This window comes from Sceloporus occidentalis, unplaced genomic scaffold, assembly GCF_023333645.1.
Source record: "Sceloporus occidentalis isolate IW3139 unplaced genomic scaffold, rSceOcc1.0.p SCAF_4, whole genome shotgun sequence".
NCBI lineage: Eukaryota > Metazoa > Chordata > Lepidosauria > Squamata > Phrynosomatidae > Sceloporus > Sceloporus occidentalis.
This window is the reverse complement of record NW_028316984.1, coordinates 93,933,787-93,953,729: the sequence shown is the minus strand read 5'-3', so window position 1 is coordinate 93,953,729 and position 19,943 is coordinate 93,933,787. Positions and strand designations below refer to the sequence as shown.

The window sequence follows — 19,943 nt, the reverse complement described above, 5'->3', positions numbered from 1 at the left end:
TCCAGTTTGAGGGGGACTGGGAGCACCCACAAATTTCCTTGAAATGCCTTGACAGTACTTTCCTTAGTTGAAAAGTATTTTCAGCCAAGTCTGTGGGGCATGTTTGGGAAAATCAGATTCACAATATTGTCTATGTAGCATACATAGAATCTGTTTGAGGGGGATAAACTCTTATGGAGGATCCCACTAATTTAATCAGAGATGGTTGCATGGATCAGCAACAAATTATATGTCAGTTGACTAAGGGCATGCCAAATGTGGCACAAAAGGCTATAGGGAAGATGTCTTCCCAGTCAGAAGAACAGGGTAGATAAAGAGGTCCCAAAGAAAAGATAGTATGAGTTTACTAGTATTTCTCTGAAGGAGGATGCTTATTACAAACCAATATGTTTGTTGACTCAGCAGTAAGTTCCATTGAGTTTAGAGTGTATTATGGAAGTATGGACAGGATTGCAATGTACAACACTGCCTCTATTGTTGGGACTTAGCAGAAACTATGAAAAACAAAAGATTGCTTGGGGAAGAGCAAGGCAAATCCTCTTTGCCCTTCCTTCTTCTAGCACATTGTCTTGTATGCAATACAGATAGGGGCTTATTATCCATTGATATAAGGATTGTCTTAAATGTGGCCCTCTTCTGAGTCCCCTGCAAACCCTAGTTGTGCTAACAAAACAGCAAACCTCTGTTCAATACTAAGGGCAAAATTAGATATTATACCAAGAGGAGTCTTTCATCTAAGGCTAACAGGAGCAGGGAGATGGGTGGGTAGCCTTCATGAGAACTGAGACTGGGGTGTGGATGGAAACCCACCTTTACAGTTAGAGAGAACAAGTAAGTAGCTATGTTAGTCTGGTGTACCAAAATGATCCTTGCAAAAGAAGCACAGGATATCAGAAAGAAAAACCACAACAGCTGCAAAATGCTGAAAATTTATTAATCATTGTAGCTGTTCTTTTAAAGAAACAAATAAAAATGGCAAAAGGTGAAGTTATCCCTCAACCAGGCTTTTGTTGACAGAAGATATTAATTCAGAAGAAAATAGCCCCTAAAGTCTATTTTCCCATAACAAATAAATAGTAATGATACAACATTAAAAAAAATTAACTGTCTTAGAACAGAATTTATATTATTGTTTTTGTTGTTACCTCAGTTTACAAAAGCTCTTCATATGACCATTTGGCAAATACATCTCTATAATCTATATTCATTTTGTAAACAGTTATAAAAACATTAAAATCTTCATACAATTATTATGTTGCTGATGATATGTAAACAGAGTGTCTTCTTCAGCAGCAGCCATACTTCATCAGGTTTTTTTTATTGCCGTTGTTTTACATAAGAATAAATCTACAATTAACCTAGTATTGTAGCTCTGCATCATTCACCAGACTGAAGTTTGTAGAAATCAGGAATTTGAAACAACAGTTAGGAAGAGCAAACTGGCAAAGTAAGTGCTAGATTTTTAGTTGTGGATATAGTCACTGAGGAATGAAGTTGAAATGGAATGGAACGGGCCTCTCCTAATAGCTCTTGTACTTAAATTAATGTCTGACTAGTGCCAACTAGTAATGGGAAAAAAGTCTTGTGCTTATATTAGAAATATTACTATCCATGTGATGCTTGGGTAATGCTAGAGTCCTAACTTCATGGCGGGGGAGAGTTAAGGCTTAATCTTCCTACCGGCACCCTAATAATTCTCACCAAGGTCTTCTTCCCCTTCCCACATAATTTGCAGTTGGACAAGATAGCCTCACTCAAGGAAAGCATAAACCTGAGCATTTCTTGTTTGGTACACCAAATATAAGAAGAAAGAAAAGGGGATCCTCTGGGTAGATCTAGAAAAAAATATTCATCTGTATGTTCACAATGCTGCTCTGGATATTTTTCTACCTAACAGAAGATTTATTTGAATTTCTTTTGGGTTCATTCTTGTTCTTGGTCATTAAAAAAGTCCTGTCCTTGTTACTGTTCTTCTTCCTGCTGTTGCTATTCCATTTGTTGCTGTTCCTCTTGTTGCTGCTCCTCTTGCTGCTGCTGTTCTTGTTCTTGTTCCTGCTGCTGTTCTGGAGAGGAGGTGGGCTGGAGACCACATTGGCTGGCCATACAGTCACACTCATCAACATGGATATAAGAATAATCCAGGGTGGAGCCATCAGGGCATGACAGGGTCACTTGTCTCTTGCTTGTCTTGAGTTCCTTACAACAGTTGCAGGTATGATCCATTGTGTTTGCCTTATAAGAATATCTAGAGAGTTACAAAGAGAAAACAAAAGAAGGTTAGAGTAACTTCTGGGGCAGGAGCAAGACTACCATTCCTACTCACGGTTAGGGTTCACAAGTCTTCAGTCTATATTGGAGGAAATTGGTTTTAAAATGTCTATATTTCAAACAGTATATGTTGCCAGGTTGGCTCATGTAGTTAAAAGTGTTTCTGCACTTGTCTGTTATACTCCCAAATGATTTCAGTCTCAACAAGTAAAATGACAGATGATTTTTAATTATATAATTAAACTATGGCTGGTGCCCTGTTGGTGAATTATGATGGTGTAAGTCTGACTTATACTATCACAACTCACTTTTTTTAGTTGTTATGGAGTTCAGAATTCTATTCTGACCATGCAACAACCCAAATCCCCCCAAACCTCCCTTGTGAGCAGCACATAGTCAACGCCATATTGCCAGAGAGCAGGGGATCAATGGGGATTACTGCAGATATCTGTCCCAGCATACCCAACCACAGAAGAATAGCTAGATGCATCCCCACTGATCACCTCTCTTTCCAACAACATGAAAATCACCCCACCAGGGAGGAAGCACTGCTTACAAAGGGGTTTGAGGCTGGTAGCATCAAGAAATGTAGCTAGGTTCCAAAACACACTTCAGAGATAATCCAGTCTGGGACCACTTTAACTCCTCTGGCTCAATGCTAGGGAATCCTGGGTATTGTAGTTTACTGGGACACCAGAGTTCTCTGAGAGAGAAGGCTAAATGTTTCACAAAACTAAAGTTCTCAGAATTCTCTAGCATTGAGCCAGGAAAATTAAAGTAGTCTCAAACTGGATTATTTCTGGAGTGTGTTTTGGACCTAGATAAGCACATGCTGTACTTCTTCATTGTACTTCTACAATGCTGAGGCCACCAAGCTTGGAAAACTTAGGTGTTTTGGATTACAATGCCAGGAACAGGCTGTGAAGCAGGACCACATGTATATGTTGCAATTCTATAGGAGCACAGAAAAAAGTACCAAATGTGATGCCTTGATGTTCTTTAAAATAATAAATGTTTACATTCATTTCCTCCCAAAAGCAAATGTGAAAGTGTATGGGCAATGCCTCCTGAAACATCAGATGTCAGATCGCCTCCACCCGTGCGTGTGTGTAAAAAAAAATTCCTATGGGGTCAGGTACACTCTCCCATTGGTAGGAAAGGAAGCTTGCATGCTTACATGCCTCTAAATTTTAGATTGTGCGCAGAAAGCTGTTCTCTAGTCTTTTGCACTCCTTTCAAAACCTCTCCCCTGGCAGTTGTGAAGACTGCGTACTAGTGGAGAGAAGGAGGCAATTCACTTGATCAAAACAAAGCTGCCCTGGGCTTCCAGAGGAAGGAAAAGAAGGTTGCACTTCATCTCTGAACAAGCCTTTATTTCATCCTTGTTCCAAGTTGTGACCAGCTCTTCCTACTTGTTTGAATTATCTCCTCCTCCCTCCCCTCCCCACTAGTAAGTACCAACAGGGCTCCTTCCTGAGATTTAACATCCATCAAAGCTAAGTGGGACGTGGAATGGCCCAAGTGGAACATTATGCTCTGCTGCACATTACAGGATCTTCTTGACCCATGGGTTTATGAATTTCTTGTTAGTGGGTTTAAATTTTAAGAAGGCCAATGTGATTCTTGATGTAGACTTCTAAAATCATAGAACTAGGGAGTGGAAAGAGGCCCCAAGGAAATCCTTATCTAAAGATTCCCTGTCAGATGGATACCCAATCTTTGTTGTTCTAAAAAAGAATAAAAAAAATCTGCTGGACAAACTGCTTAATGTAATGGATTGAATTAAATGTCCTTTGCAATAGCTTCCACCTTCATATTTTGTAAGACAAAAGGCTAAAAGTCTGATCTACGATAAAACTAGTGCATTTATATTCCATGAATTTTAGTGTTTTTCTTACAAAAACAAATACAATTATTTTGTGCCTATCAGCTACAAAAAAATATAAAGAATTGAACCCAAGATTTTCTGGCCAACTATTTCAAATAAACAAGACCTACAGAATCACAAATAAAAATTATTTGTAAGAGGAGCAAGGAATAGTTTTTTGCTACTTACTTTGAAGAGCTGCCACAGTGGCCTTCACAATACGTTAACTCAACAGGTGAAGAAGCTTCACAGTCATTGTATCTGATGACACTTCTTGTGCTTTTTGGCACACAGATTTTCACTGTAAAGGGAAGAAGTTTTTAATCTATCTCTCTCTCTATATATATACAATCAGCATGACTACATACTAAGGCTGTGGAAGACAGGATGGCATGTACACAAATATGCATATATGAAGAGACAGGGAAAAAGAAATAGTGGAGTCCATCTGGGTTTTTTAGAGCCTTGCAGTCCTCTTGAATCTTAATGCTTTGGAGAGTAAAGAAGAAATCAAAAGGTATGGTAAACCTTTTTTTTTTTTTAAGAGCATGGGTGAATAAACTAGCTTTCCAGATATTGTTATGGTACAGCTTTCACCAGCCATGTTAGCTGGGACTGGTGGGGTTTGGAGTTCAGCCACATCTGTTATCTCCTCATCCAGTGGAACATCCACTCTAAGTCTAGTGGCATGTTGCAACCTCTGCAAATGTCTCATAAAACTACAGTTCCCTAGCGGTCTCAAACTGGATGATGTCTGCAGTGTGTTTTGAACCTGTGATGTATAACTTCACCTGTTGTTTGTTTAAGGTAAAATTATTACTATTACCATTACTAAAAATTAAACTTAAAATGTGGAACCCTAGAATGCCTTTTTCTATTTCCCTGTCTACTGGTATCATTAGGAGCAAGGAAGCCTGCCTTGTCTTATGAGTTTTAATACAATGATTCTTCTTTTCACAGTATTACTTTTAAAGCTAATACCTATACCAAGCTTAACACTTACTCTCTGCTCAGATAGTGTAATTTATTTGCTCACTTCCTCTCCAAATGCAGTTAATGTTACCAAAGACAGACTCTAGTGCATAGTGGAGATATTTTCAGCTGTATTTTAACATTTTTGGCATAACTTACATGGTGGTTGGCAGATCTTGCAACAGCCATCATCAGACTTTACCACATATTCCTAAAAGAATAACATGAGTTAGAACTGATTTATAGAGCCAAATATACACCCTCCAAACAAAATTGATTTATGCCAAAAAGGTGCAGGCCAAGACTGATAAATAAGCTTTGGGCCCACAGACCCAAAGGAAATTGTCTCCAAAATGAATGTAATGCCTTCTATAATTACTAAAAATTATAACAATAATTAAATATCAAGAAACTATTAACAACAATTATATAACCTGTACCTTTGTTAAGGCTAAATTATATTTTCCCCCTTCTATGTACTTATGTTTATTAGTACCGTATGTATTTATCTCACTACCTATATGACAATCTAGGCATGTTATTTCACAGTACACAGGATCCACAAGATTAACAGTACAGAGCTTTTATAGAATGCAATTAGTGTTTAGTGAGAAGATTTTGAAAAGAATATTTTGTGGACCACAGTTGTTGCCTAGACTTAAATTCAAGTCGCAACAAATTTACATACAATGACACACTTCTAATTTTTTTGGATTTTGTTCTGAGGATAGAAAGTATGCAGATTTTCTGAAAACAAAACTAGAAGGAGGTAGAGATGGAGTGGCAATGCCTAAATAATGTAAAGGCACCAGATCCTATCTGATCTTGGAAGCAATGCAGGGTCAACCCTAGTTAGTACTTGGATGAGAGCCTGCCAACAAATAACCAGGTGCTATAGGCTGTATTTCAGAGGAAGGAACTAGTAAACAACTTCGGAATATCCCTTGCCTAAGAAAATCTTATGAAATCCACAGATCAACAGGCAATTTGAAATCACATGTGGAAGTTTGGAAGTTATATTTTTTAAAAAAGCATATAATGACAGGCTGACGGTATCCATAAATCAACTGGATGAATTTGGATCTCATCCTTGCTAGAGAAAAGGAAGATCCTTTGCTGTCTGATGCCTTCAAGTCTAATTGAGAGGTTCCAAGGCTCAAGCCTACCTGGAAATTAGCCACTGAATTGGCAGCTCCTCCTTCACTATGTGGCTGTTCCTTACTTTTAGGAAGTAAGTGGCCAGGCCCTATGCAGAACAGCACATGTAGGAGGAACTTCCCTTCCCTTCCTACCTTCTTCAATAACTAGGCCCCTGGATAAGATGGGCTTTTGCATGACTGCTTAAATCTACAGTGCTATATAAATAAAGCATAATAATAATAATAATAATAATAATAATAATAATAATAATAATAATAGTGTGTTTCATGCCCATTAATTTCAGGTCCCATTGACATCACTGAGATAAGTTACTTTTTTCCTACTGCAATCAATAGGATTTAAGGTCAACTAACTTAGTCTGGATCCAACCCCATTACCTACTGCAATCATTTGAAACTAGTTAATTGAGCCCAACAATTCATCCCTTTGCTTTAGATAAACTCTATTCTCACTTGATAGCCAATCAAACAAACTGACACAAAGATTGTGGTTATTCATGCAAACTTACAGGCTCACAGGTAGTTGGGTCAAACAGAGGGCAAGTTTTCTTGGTAGTGACAAGAATATACTGTCCATCAACAAAATCACATTCATAGAAGGTACAGTTGTCTCCTGGAGGGTGAACAATTTCTCCACGCTATGGAAAAAAAATAGTCCAACCATTTTAGAAGCTGTCACAAACCACATTTATGTCCTATACAATTTGTTTTGCTTATACAATAAAAATAGCTTTCCCTAAAGCTAGTCATTGTGTTTAGTGATGATGGAAGTTGTGTTCCAACAAAACTGGAAGGTGCCAGGTTGTGGAAGGCTGACTGACATAATAACATTAGCATGAAAAAAAATCTGTATTTTGGACAACTTACTATGGATAGGTCAATGCAGAAAGGACTTAATTGTGTGGAGGTGCACATTCTTCTCCTCTTAGTCTTTTGCTACAAAAAATCCTTTGCTTTTGCTACAAGCTTTCATTGTTCATACTGCACATCTTAAAGTCAGTGTAGTCCTTATCTTCCTGATCCCCAGTTTCTGATTGTCTCAAATGTGTATGTGTTTGTTTATATAGTCCATGGGTGGGCAACTGTGGTGGGGCCAGATTTTGCCCCAATCTCTTGGGAAGGCTACAGAACCTACGAAAACCTAACTTAGAAGACACATCTGGATTTCAACTTCTGTCTTAGTGTGGGGGTGGGGGTGGGGGGTGGGGTTTAAATTAAGGAAATGTCTTGTGCATATTTCCAAGGTTTGCCTCAGATAGATATGGAAATCTCTCAGCTAGAGCAATGGGTTGTATGTTAGCATAGTTGAAGGCAGAACCTGATTACATGTGATGCTTAAACAATAGTTTTAATTATTTATCTGTTGTGGAAGTGGCCATAGCCCATTGGTAACCCATGTGTTTTGCACACAGAAGCTCCAGTTTCAGTAGCTAAAATTTCTCAAAGATTTCACTATTGCAGGACTAGGAAGGCTCTCCACTGGGGCCTCTGAGAACAGTTTCAGTATTGAGTAACATACATTTGCAGTCTGATGAGACACTTCCATATGCTCTTATTAGTTTGCTCAACCCTACCAGTTTTACAAGCAAAAACATGTATATTCATATAGTGGGGTAAAAAACAGAGGGGGATGAGTAGTGAAATAAGTATAAAAGCATATGTGCAAAATCAGTATGGATGACAGTGGACACATTAGCTACCTTGATAACTCTGACATCGAGTCCTTGCTTCAAGACACAAGCCACTGCGGTGCAGTTACCACAGCATTGTCCAGATACTTCCCTATATTCGTGGCCCTGTTTGAGAACAAATGAAAAGAAATCCATGAGGTCTAGGATATTCTTCTAAAGGGCAAACTAGACAGATAGGTGGGTAAATAGAAGAAAAGGAGGGAAGTAACAACAAAAAAAGTATCTTACTCACCAATGGGCAACTTCTGTCACATACTTCTGGCACACATTCCACTTTGTTTGATTTGGTCTCTGGGTCTTCTTCTAGAGAGCATGTGCAGGTTTCACATGGGCCTCTTGGAACAATTGTTCCAGGCTTAGAACAGGCAAAACAGAAAGAATAGTTAATATTTCTAACCTGATTCTATAAATCAAGAATATCATAATTCCTCTGAATACTAAATTGCTTAGTATTTCTAAAATTTGTTATTATGGAATATACTTACTTTGTAGAGGTTGTCATCAACAACACAGCCTGGTAATTTCACTGTGAGAAAGAAAAGTATATTAAGGTAAATCTTCAAATTTCTTCATATTGTTTCCAGAGTCATCACAACAGAATAGGAAGGTAATAAATATTGATATAAATTGCTATGCCTTTTTGTTTTGTTTTTGTTTGTTTGTTTTCAAAAAGGATGCACTGGACCCCCATAATATACACTGTTCAGGATTTTTGAGGAATTTGATTTTGGGATATGAGTCCATGTGTTGTTGTTGTTATTGTTATTGTTGTTGTGTGCTTTCAAGTCATTTCTGACTTATGGCAAACTGTTTTGAGTCCTAGGTTTTTTTAGGGGTAGTGGAAGTGAGATATAAATAAATACAACAACAACAACAAATCAACAACTTATCAAGGATATTCTTCACAAGAATTGTCCTGGTGAGGTTTGCCTTTGCCCATCTCTTAGGCTGACTTGCCTAAGGCCAGTGGATTTCCATGGCCAGCCAGGGATCTGAACATTGCCTCCAGTGTCGTAGTCCAATGCTAGCCACAACACCACACTGACTCTCTAAATCCATGTTTATCTTCTTCTAATGAGTCGGAACAAAAAACACAGAAATATCCTCCTCACCAGGCAAGAGAGCAAAAGATCGTTTTATTTGCAAAAACATTTGTTGCTGCAAATTGTGCAAATTAATTTCACACAAATGTATGTTCGCTGCTCTTTTGTTGTCTTGACTTTTAGAAAAGGTAAGTCTTGAGTAGATTATTTGTATCTCTTTAATCAATAATTCTATCTACAGCTGTGCTTGATTTATTTTAACAAAAGAGAAACAGACCAGCTTTATGCTGGGGATTCTTGTGAAAACAGTAAAGACAACGATTAAAAACAATAAAAATAAAGCATATCATTATATAGGTAAAAAAATCTCATGGTAGTTGTTGATTGTTTGACATGGTTTGTCAATGTGTCAGAATATCATTTCTCAAACTAATATGCAAAGCAGAATTTAACTATCTGCAAGATTTCACACTTTTTAAAATGTAACACAGTCGTAGTGGTATAAGCATTGGCTATTATGAGAGAAAGTTTATTTAGAAAGGTATTTTGAGGGGGGAATTGTCAAAACATAGTCAGTCAAATATTGTTAAATTAAAATTTGGGAATGGATTATGTTTTCAACAATCACAGGTTAAGGCAGAAATGTGATGAATGATAGTTATGGTAAATCTAACTGAAAATGGCATGGATCAAAACCAGAGTGATTCACCCATCTGTAATCTGTACTATTGGTAACCTTGTTGGCATCATGAACACAATCAACAAGTGTATTTCTTGGCAATCAGTCATTTACATTTCATTTAATTTCATTTTTGGAAAACCTCACAACATATATGTACACAAAAGAAATAAATCTAGCTGCCACCCCCCCCAAGCCCCCCCCTCTCCCAAAGAAAACATTTTCAAAATTGTGAATTGCTTACAGGCTAGCATCAGGAATGACACATTCAACATGTGAGGTATGTTCCCCTTGCTCTGAAGGACCTGAGACTAAGTAGCCACGTAAATAGCTGTCTATAATATTTATTCTACTTATAGTCCAGTTCTTACCACAAATGGCAGCAATGCAGCATCCTCCTGGCAGATTTTGTTGTTTTAATGTATATCCAACTGGACAGGACTCAATGGTTCCTGGGCAGTAGGTAGTGTTACACACTTTACAGATTGAGACAAAAGAAGGGTGTGGAAGAAAGAATGAGAAATTAAATTCAGGACATTTCCATATTAAACAAGATTCTTCAGGGAGTGTCCTCAATATTTTTATCTGGTAAGATATTGTAGGAATACCTGTGGCAGCTAATACTGTGGTCATAACAGGGACACATTAACTATGTGTAGAAAATAGAGTCTCAGACAAATTGGGGAATCTGTTGTGATGTAATTAATGTGAATTTCCTAGATTGAAAAAGGGTCTCACTTTGGAAATTTTTGTTTAAGCTGTTTACAAGTGGTTATTTTCTGTGCTGGAACCAGACACAGTTCCAGACCATTCAAAAGTTTCTTTTGATACTCTGGCTGGCATATAACTGCGAGCATAAAAATTGCTTTATTGGAGATAAATCAATTCAACAGATGGTCTAAAGCAGAGGAAAGTGCTGAATGTCCTTTTAACTGATGGATCTGGCAGTCCCTCACAGTATACTGGCACACAATGAGGTGCGCCCCACCCTACGGTGAGACAATGCGTGAGCTCATGTCCAAAGCTTGATGTAGTAACATTCTAAACATACACAGACTATCTCAACATTCTAGAAACTGTGGAACATCAAAAGGAACAAGTACATAACTGAAAACCCATTCCTACACAGCTGTCATAATTAGGCCAAAGGAATTGGGAAGGGGAAGTTGTGAGCTCTGATATTCCCATAGGAAAGTAGATGATCTCTTGTTCCTATCTTGTGGACTGCCAAGGCAACAAAAATCAAGGGCCTAGTTCTGTGCTGAATGAGTGCTGAAGTCCCTCCAACAGCTGTAGAATGGTTGGATGTTATGCTGACACACAACAGATGTTTAAAACACACAAGAAATAATACTTACCACATTCTGGCTGGGGACAGCATTTGTCTTCAGGTGTCATTACTTGGACAGGTATAAACCCTTCGAATGGACAGTTCAGTGGAGTAGGTGACACTTTACACGCCTTTGGTTTACACCGCACTACAAGAGAATATTTCTCACAAGTGCATTCCTGGCAATTGCTGATCCAGGTTTCTCCAGGCTATGGAAAGGGGTATTAAAAATAATATTACACTCAGTTATCCCTTAGGAGTGTTGTCCAAAATCATGCTAGAAAGTGCTTCATCAATGCTAGGGATGAAATAATTCATCTATGTTATTTCCATATGTAATAATGAAAAATTTCAAGAGCTTTCTCACTGCTGTACTACATGAAAGTTGCTGCATATTTTAAATATGATTTTCGTATTTCTGGACTTTTTGGAGAAAATTTTAAGTAGGTAGTGTGGGTGACATTGCAAATATTATTTCATTATGGAAAATGTTGCTCTTTGACATTCAACATTTTTTAATCAAATGCATTTTTTTGTATAAAATACAATTTTTCTCAAAATACCATGTTCTGCCCAAAATACAACTACCATTCAATTCTGCACTTTCAGATTGGATAAGCAGATTGAGTAAGCAAAGAACCCTATGCAAAGACCACACTGTGTCCTAATACCACTCATTTCTGTGCAAGATTAATAGTGCATGATGGATTCTGCGGCTTATGGTGACTGTTTTTGGCATAACAGCAAAAGCATTTCCTATTACCTAAAATGAGGCCCTCGGAGGCCTTTTAGTCTTGAAAATGCATTGTTTTCAAGAAGCATTCAACATGCAGAGATCACCCATCAAATGTCCATGAAACATAACAGTTTTGATACTTACTGACTTGGGCAGCCCATCTGGTCCCGTACAACCTGAAAGAAATATAAGAATGAAGATCCTGGATTGATGCTGTTAGAGAACCCTGGAGCTAATTAAAGTAACTTAGCAGATCTAGCACAAAGGAAGCAGTGTAAATCTAGCATACCATATATAGTCATGTATAAGTCTAGAAATTTAGGTCAAAAATCGATCCCAGAAATCTGAGTCGACTTATCCACGGGGGGGGGGGTGGTGGTCAATGTAAGTGTTGTATCTTAACTTGCTATTTAAATGGGGGGAGAACCTATTGCCAGGTGAAAGGCAAGAGTATAATTTGTCCTGGAAGCACTAATCCCCTCTACTCTCTCATCCATCCAACCTTAAGAGTGAGCACAAAGAGCTATGTCTGCCAGAATTTTGTAAGTTCTTTGACACTGTTTTGTTTTGCTTCATCCTTTAGATCCTTTGCTATATGGCCCTATGGTTTACCCTTGACTTATCCATGAGTCATATAAAAATCCATAATTTTGGCCCCAAAATCTGCCCTCAATTTATACATGAGGTCGACTTATAGTTGAGTATATACAGTAGTTACCTTTATCTTTTAAGACAAAGGATAAGACAAAGACATTGGGAGTCACTGAGTCTGAACTTGATAAGGAAATTGTCGTTTACACCTGGAGATTGCAGGGGTTCAACTGTATATCCACTGTGCTCTACCACTGATCTTTGTGGACCATGCTTATTTATTCTTAGTGAGAGTGGAAGCAGAGGATGCAGTTATCTGATCCTGTATATTTTAAAAAAATCTACATAGAAGCACTCATAACATTTCTGACAAAAAACATGTCACATTTAATATACCAACTGATCTTTGTAAAAACTTGTTTCTAACATTACACAGAGGTCACTGGCAGCTTCCATGTCAGTGAGGTAGGGAATCTACTTTGGGGTTTAATCTCAACTTTAAAGGCTTTACTCTGTGTGCTGAATCTTCTCATGCAAATAGTTGGACAAGTCCTTTAATTAGATTTATTACCCCCCCAACACTGAAGCCATAGCTGCCATTCAGAATATGTATCCATTCTGTCCAGAAATGAAAAACATACCACAGTCAGAAACACAGATATCTCTATAGCTGCTGAAGAGCTTGGTTCCTTCAGGGCAGAAGCAACCTTCAGCTATTCCACTGCCATTATGATAAATAGCACTACAATGAAAAATAAGAACAGATTAGGGTTGTACAAAAATACCTTTACAAATAAGAGGCTGAAGAGATGGGGGACAGATAGACTAGCATCTTGTTAGAGACACAAATGTAAGTCCTCTTTATGACTGTGCATGTCTTTTTTAATCATTCTGGAGGTTGGTATCCTCTTTCATCCTTTGCAACCATCAACCTCCCCAAGACTCAAGGTTTTGCTGTGATAATCCCCCCCAAATGGCCATTCCACAACTAGCAGAGAGCAGAGGAGATCAGAGAAGTTTCTGGCTTTGGCTCATAGTTAGGCACAAACCAGTGACATCATCTTTTGAGACCCTTGCGGGTCTCAGTGAAAGATGTTATGAACCTACATCTTGCTATGGAGCACAGCCAGACACTTCTCCCTCCACTCTCCACCAACCAAGGAATGGCTGTTCAGGGGAGGCTATTTCAGGAAAACCATGAGACTGTGGGAGTGGGGAACAATAGAACTCTTAGGCCCTTATCACATGGAGCCTTACCATTGGCAAAAGGTTCCTGGAGCATTCCTGAAGCGCCAAGGTGGGATAGCCTAACCCTAACCCCCTTCCCCCCACTTCTTTCCCATTGTCAAAGCATTAGTGGAGCAGCCATTTCTTTAATAATGGAAGTTCCTGTTATTAAAGAAATGGCTGCTCCACTAACACTATGACAACGGGAGAGAAGTAGGATGCCTCAATGATGATTAAGAAGCGTGAACGGCTATCCCATCTTCGCACTTCAGGAATGCTCCCCAAACGTTTTTGCTGGCATTTTAGCAATGGTAAGTGCCTCCATGTGAAGGAATGCTTACACTTTACTGGGCAATGTGAGATCATAGCCATAGTTTGTTGGAGAGTTAAGTAAGAAATTAGGAGTCAGGATCATAGTAACTTCCATATTAACACCATCCAGATAGTTATTCCCTAATTTATTTAACACAGTTCTATCTTTACTTTACTTCCATGAAGTGATTCAGGCAGTCTAAATATGCTCAGTCATCTATTTTACTCTCACAATAACCCTGTGAAAAAAGTGAGCTGGCTTTAATGAAAAATGGTGACAACTGAGATTAGACAGTCGGTTTTATGGAAGAGCTAGGATTTTTACCCATCTCTCCCCAGTTCAAATCCAGCATGCTATCCATAACATCACACTTGCTATTAATTACTTTTGAAAAACATTTTCCTGATATTTTCTTACCTCTTTTCACATGTGGGAGGGTTGAGAGGGCCACATGGGTTATATATTTTGCCTACAGGACAAGTGAATGCTGTAAAGGGTAAAACAAATGAATTAACGTGAGAAGGTAAATATGTATTTCTGTACACTTAACAATTACAGTTCTCTTCTACAGTCTTTCACTTTTCCTCCTGTTTCTGACCACATGATTAATTATGAGGAAAAATGTTCATTTGTATGTGCACCGGTATTTAAATTTGTTCCTACATTAAGAGAATTGGTGGTTCAAGAGGAATAGCATGAAAAGGAAAAGGAAATAAGCAGCAGCAGCAGCAGCAACAACAACAATAAACCCAAATCCAGGTAGCCATGACAGGAAAAAGTGTTAGAAAACACTTATAATTCAAAGACATAGCCCTGTTAGTCTGAATCACTATGATAAAGTATCTTATTGCACTTTTGAGACTAACTGAAAGAGGTTGGTAGTGTAAATATTCATCTTAATGAAGTGGCTTAAGTCTACTTTGTCAGATGCATGAAGTCTACGAAAGCCTATGCTACCAGCTTCTTTCTCTTGGTGTATCTCAAAGGTGCTACGTAGTCCCTTTACATCTTGTTGTAGTTCATGTTTCTGTTCTACAGGACAACTAAATGCTGTAAAGAGTAAAACAAATTAATCATTGTATTTCTGTAGACTTAACAATTACAGTTCTCTTCTACGCATGCATCTTTTGAGATGGTATATATATATTGTTGTTAAATATGTATGTTGGGACTTACATTGTGATTGTGTTTACAATATTTTATTACAGTTGGCTCCAAAGAATGCAGAAAGAGTTTTTCAAGATTTCCAAAAATCAAGCAAGATGCTCCTCCCCCCCCCCCAAAAAAAATGGTTGGGGAAGGGGTGACAAAACCTGACTTGATGTTGGCATTATATCATCTGCATATTGTCTTGAGGTGTGATAGAATAAGAAGAGTATCATTCAAATGAGCCTCTATCAGGTAAGGTTTCAGAAACAAAAGCAGGAAAATATGATTCCCAATATATTTTGTAAATGCTAAATCTTGCTGTAAACTCAGAACTTCCTCCATCCTGGGCTACACACAGTGGCTATCTTATCAGTAGGAAACAGAGAGAAACTAGGTAGTCACATTAATGAACACTGGGGATAATTTTAGACTCTGGAGAAGGATGAACTTAAAATCAGTATAAGCTAAAGTGAGTAGCTTTATCTAGTAGCTGGAAGGGGTGACACTGTTGAGAATAAATTTCTAGGTTCAGGTACACTTTTCCAAAAGTGTAGAGTCCCATTGCTGTAGATAAATTTGCCATTATCTATTTTTGTGACCTCTTTGTTGTCTTAATAAGTATATTATACTAATATGTTTGTTAGATTTTTTCATATGATCAAGATGGCTACCTTTCCTTTATAGTTTTCATGACCCTTGCTTGTAATGAATGTGGAAGCTTGGTGACATATTCATGTAATTATTATGAAAGGCTATCATAGCCAGATAAATTGCATGTCAGTTCTAATGGCCTAGATTCTAGATATCATTTATATATGTGTCATGCTAATGCTTAACTAGTTAGTTAATTAGTTTCTGGGCCCAGTACAAGATGTTGGTTATCACCTTTAAAGCCCTAAATGGCTTGGGTCCAAACTATCTCAGGAACCGCCTACTCCCATATAATCCTCCCTGCACACTCCGGTCCTCTGGGAGGAATTTGCTGCAGCCTCAAAGATCTAGGCTTTCGGCTACCTCCCAGAGGGCTTTTTCTGTTGTCGCCCCCAGACTATTTGATTTGATGCTCTGGTACTTACGGCATTCACCCTGAGTCTTTGCTCTCCAATCAACACAGACATCTCTTGAGGCACAGAGAGAAGCATATATCTCTAATCCAGAACACTGCATGGAGGTATTTTTCATGTGGCAAGAATCAAAGATACAACCTTTGTAGAAGGGTTCAGGCGGTATGATGTCATGGCATTCAGAGAAGATTCTGTAACGGTACCAGAAAAATGTCAGATAAAAATACATTCACATTTCTCTTCACAGTTGGTGTGCATTTCTGTGTGATTCCACAACTATTTGAAATGGGCCCAAAATGAAGGAGACACTGATGGAAATCTGGAAATTCTCAATACTGAGTGGTCATAATGTAGAATATTACTAGAGGACAAATTAGCTTTTGCTAATTTAACATTCATCTTTTTGCAAAGTATATATTGACAGGGCATGGCAAATAGCTGTAGTCCTCTGCTCTAGAAGGCTCTTCTGTTCAGGGGAACTTTCACACTACATAATTATAGAGGAATCCTGGGGCTTTCATTTGAGGGTGAAATATTTAGAATTCTCAGCCAGAGAGCACTAGTGCTTCATTAGGCTACAAATGTTAGAATTCCATAGGATGGAGCCATGGTAGTTAAAGTGGAATCATAGTGAAGAACCCCAATAGGGGCTTCTGTGAATGTTAAAGATGAAAGGGTTATTTTGGCAGGCTCTTCTTCCCCACGGTACCCCAATGTATCCTACATCTACTCCTGAGACCTGGGGGACTTTTCCCTGTCACTCCACAGAAGTTCCTGCTGGCAAAAAGAACTTTCAATGAGTGGAAAGATATATCAGAAGCAACCTAGATTTCTTCTAGCAATAAAACATACACTGTCTCCATGTAAAAATGTTCTTCTGTCTTGAGGAAAGGGATGCATCCTTGCAAGGTACAGTACAAACATTAAATCAGGTGAGTGGAACTTTCTTAAAGCAAGCATCGACACTTGTTAACAGCCTACCCCAGCACATGCTGAACAAACGGCTTTGCAACAAAAACAACAAATGTTGATGAGGGGGGCATGAAATTGAAACTGAAGTGACTAAATGTATATCTATGGTTTTTATTTTGGGGTTCTGAGAAACATTTGGGGGTTTGGGGAGCTCCATCTCTGCTTAAAACTAGAACCATACTTCCTAAATTTTCAAGGAATAGCAAAACACATCTGTCCTGATTATTTCCTCCTTCTGTTGTTGGGGGTATCAAAAGGCATTGTGGGGTCATAGACAAAAACAAACAAACCTGTGGACCATGTATGATCTATAGACTGCACATTGTCTACCCCTGCTTAAGATTCTAAAGGAATACAGACTGTACTTAGATTACAACTTAAATCATACTTTTAAAAAATAAGGGTGGTATTGTATATTGCAGTTATGGATTTGTACCCTAGAGTTACAGATATGTAACTTTTATGTATTCACTAATCCTACTTAATCACAGCCCACTTAGCAGCTAACAGCTATTCTGAGAGATGGAAGTCTGTTCTGCTAGTGATGGGTGTGTAAGGAGGATGACATTTCCACTCCCTTCTTCCCAGCAAATGAGGCTTTGACAATCAGAAGCAGGGCTTTTGTTGCAATTCATTATCGCTGCCTCACTCACCTACTGGCAGGAGCAAGGGTGGGTGGAAACATACTCCTCCTGCACCACAATCACTAGCAGAGCATACCATTATGCTTTGGAACAGCTGCTGTCTAATAAACTATGTGTGTGTATGGGGGGGTGGGTGGGTATCAGGCCAGGATATGTAACTATGAGCAGGCACAGACTGCCTCTAACAGGGGCTGTGGCATTTAGATGCCACACACCTGGAAGCCACCATGAAGCTGTGGTGGGGTCCCTTAAACCCCGACCCAAATAGGAGCAGATCTTTTGTGCTCATATTTGGGCTGGATTTCTGGTGGATTGGGGCTGAGGCATATACTTGCCGCAGCCCCAAGGCATCTTAGGTGGGTTTCTTCAAGCCGCCCCTTCATGCCCATCTGTTCTACCTCTAAGTAGGCAATGTTGAATATGGACCCTTGTTTCTAATTAATAGGATATTTTAATAATAATAGTAAAGAGATTTTTGTAATACATCAGTCTTTTAACTTTCTGATTTAGGCCGTGATTTTGTGCTTGTGGGTTTGATGTGCATACTGGAGGAAATAAGAAGCTATATGTGTAACATCCCCACTTTCAGTGAAGACTAAAAGCCATTAGTGCCACAAGTAGGAATGTTCCAGTTGTGAACAGAAGTAGTTTTTATATAATTGCAATCTTGTATAATGCAATCCTTCCTTGTTCATAAGCAGGTTCCACTGTGTTCAATAGAACTTACTCCAAGAGAATGTGCATATGATTGCAACATGGAGCTACTTGTGTTGGCAGCATAGAACAAGACCCATAATTGTATAGGTCTGAAGCTCATGGTATTTACAGTAAGAGCTATTTTATATAAAACACTTAAACCCTCCTAGTAGGATTAATATTTTTAGTTTAATATTTTTAGTTCTCTTCCTCTTCCATAGGATTCTGTTGTTGTTGTTGTCGTCGTTGTCATCATCATCATCTGTATGCAAGAAGCAGTATATTAATATAGAAAAAGTAAATTTAATCTTACTCGCTCAAAATCATCTTGCAAAGAGGTGTGGCTGGACAGTCAATGGGAGCCTCAGTAGGTACAACAGTAGGTTGTGGCCCCAAGCAGTAGTCTTTCTTGTCATCAGGAACTCTCCAATGGGGAGCCATTTGGGAACAGCCAGTTATCTGGCCATCTGGTAAACGACATTCATCTTTCCTGTCATTTGTGCAGGTGCCTGGGTGGAACAAAGTGGAGTCAGAGTAGAAGGCAAAAGGTTTTACATCTATGATAATATATACAGTGATTCATATTCATATCAATTGCAGTGATGAAATCAATGAGAACAGGAAGATTTTAGCCGTGACATAGAGAGCTGCTTGAAGAAATATGCTCTTTTCTTTTTATGCAAATATAATATCTATTCCCTTTTGCTGTGCTTTCCCCTCAATGCCCACAATGTTTAGTATCCAGGAAATAGATTTAAAATGGCTGTAATTCAGAGACAGCAAGAAACTGCCTTATAATACCATTGGAAATATCATTGATCCATCTTGACCAGTCATTTCAACTTGGAGAAACAGAGGCTTTTCAGGGTTTCACACAATTTATGTGGAGATAGGTGTTATCCCTTTGTGGTCTTCCATAAAAGCATTAACCAAATGTGGTCCTACTTACTTTCTAGATTATTCCTGTATTCAGATTTATAGCATGGTGAAAAGTCATGTTTGGCTCAGTTTTAAAAGGGAATTTTCATGGGATTAAAACAAATTTCTTACCACATTGTCCTTCAGTATTGTTGCCAAATTTGCTGTATGGAAGCTTGATGGAGAAAATTAATCCACTGAAGGTGATGGTAGCCTCAATCTCAGGAATCTCAACCACCATATTGATCCCAATTGTGGAAATATAAATGCCATCTTTCTGGAAACCTGCGCTGACAGTCTTATCATTGAAGTAGATCTGCATACAGGATTAATTTTCCATCAATGAGTGCTTTTTTAAAAATTGTATACTTTATAAGAAGGCAATTTATCTACTTATCTTTCTATCTGTTTAATGTATGTTTTAATTCAGGGGTGTTACTGGAGGATTGCGGATAATTTGGGTTGCACTGGGTAACATCCGAGGGAGGGGAAAATGGGTCCCCAAATGTCTGCCTTTTGGCAGGAATGAACTGTGGTGTTCCCCAATGTCCCTTCAAAACCCTGGAGCTCAGCAGAAGAGAAGGCATGAGTGGGGAGAGGCTGAGTGGGCAGAGAAAGGAGAG

At 38.5% G+C, this 19,943-nt stretch overlaps 1 protein-coding gene across 2 annotated transcripts in view; it reads right to left on the bottom strand.

Annotated features, from left to right (window-relative positions):
- Window positions 1-913: 913 nt before the first annotated feature.
- MUC5AC (mucin 5AC, oligomeric mucus/gel-forming) overlaps window positions 914-19,943 on the bottom strand; it is a 74,975-nt gene continuing 55,945 nt past the window's right edge. Inside the window, exons 35-49 of one of the 2 annotated variants that reach the window (XM_089520930.1) lie at window positions 19,453-19,636; window positions 18,716-18,911; window positions 16,103-16,281; window positions 14,295-14,364; window positions 12,979-13,079; window positions 11,891-11,922; window positions 11,039-11,219; window positions 10,052-10,156; window positions 8,444-8,484; window positions 8,191-8,313; window positions 7,968-8,063; window positions 6,777-6,905; window positions 5,267-5,318; window positions 4,325-4,436; window positions 914-2,245 (exon numbers count right to left, since the gene is read on the bottom strand). In XM_089520930.1, the coding sequence (XP_089377056.1) occupies window positions 1,987-2,245; window positions 4,325-4,436; window positions 5,267-5,318; window positions 6,777-6,905; window positions 7,968-8,063; window positions 8,191-8,313; window positions 8,444-8,484; window positions 10,052-10,156; window positions 11,039-11,219; window positions 11,891-11,922; window positions 12,979-13,079; window positions 14,295-14,364; window positions 16,103-16,281; window positions 18,716-18,911; window positions 19,453-19,636 (1,860 nt within the window). In that variant the 3' untranslated portion in view covers window positions 914-1,986. Of the gene's footprint in view, window positions 2,246-4,324; window positions 4,437-5,266; window positions 5,319-6,776; window positions 6,906-7,967; window positions 8,064-8,190; window positions 8,314-8,443; window positions 8,485-10,051; window positions 10,157-11,038; window positions 11,220-11,890; window positions 11,923-12,978; window positions 13,080-14,294; window positions 14,365-16,102; window positions 16,282-18,715; window positions 18,912-19,452; window positions 19,637-19,943 lie in introns of those variants that run through there. The other variant, XM_089520931.1, reaches the window with a different exon arrangement.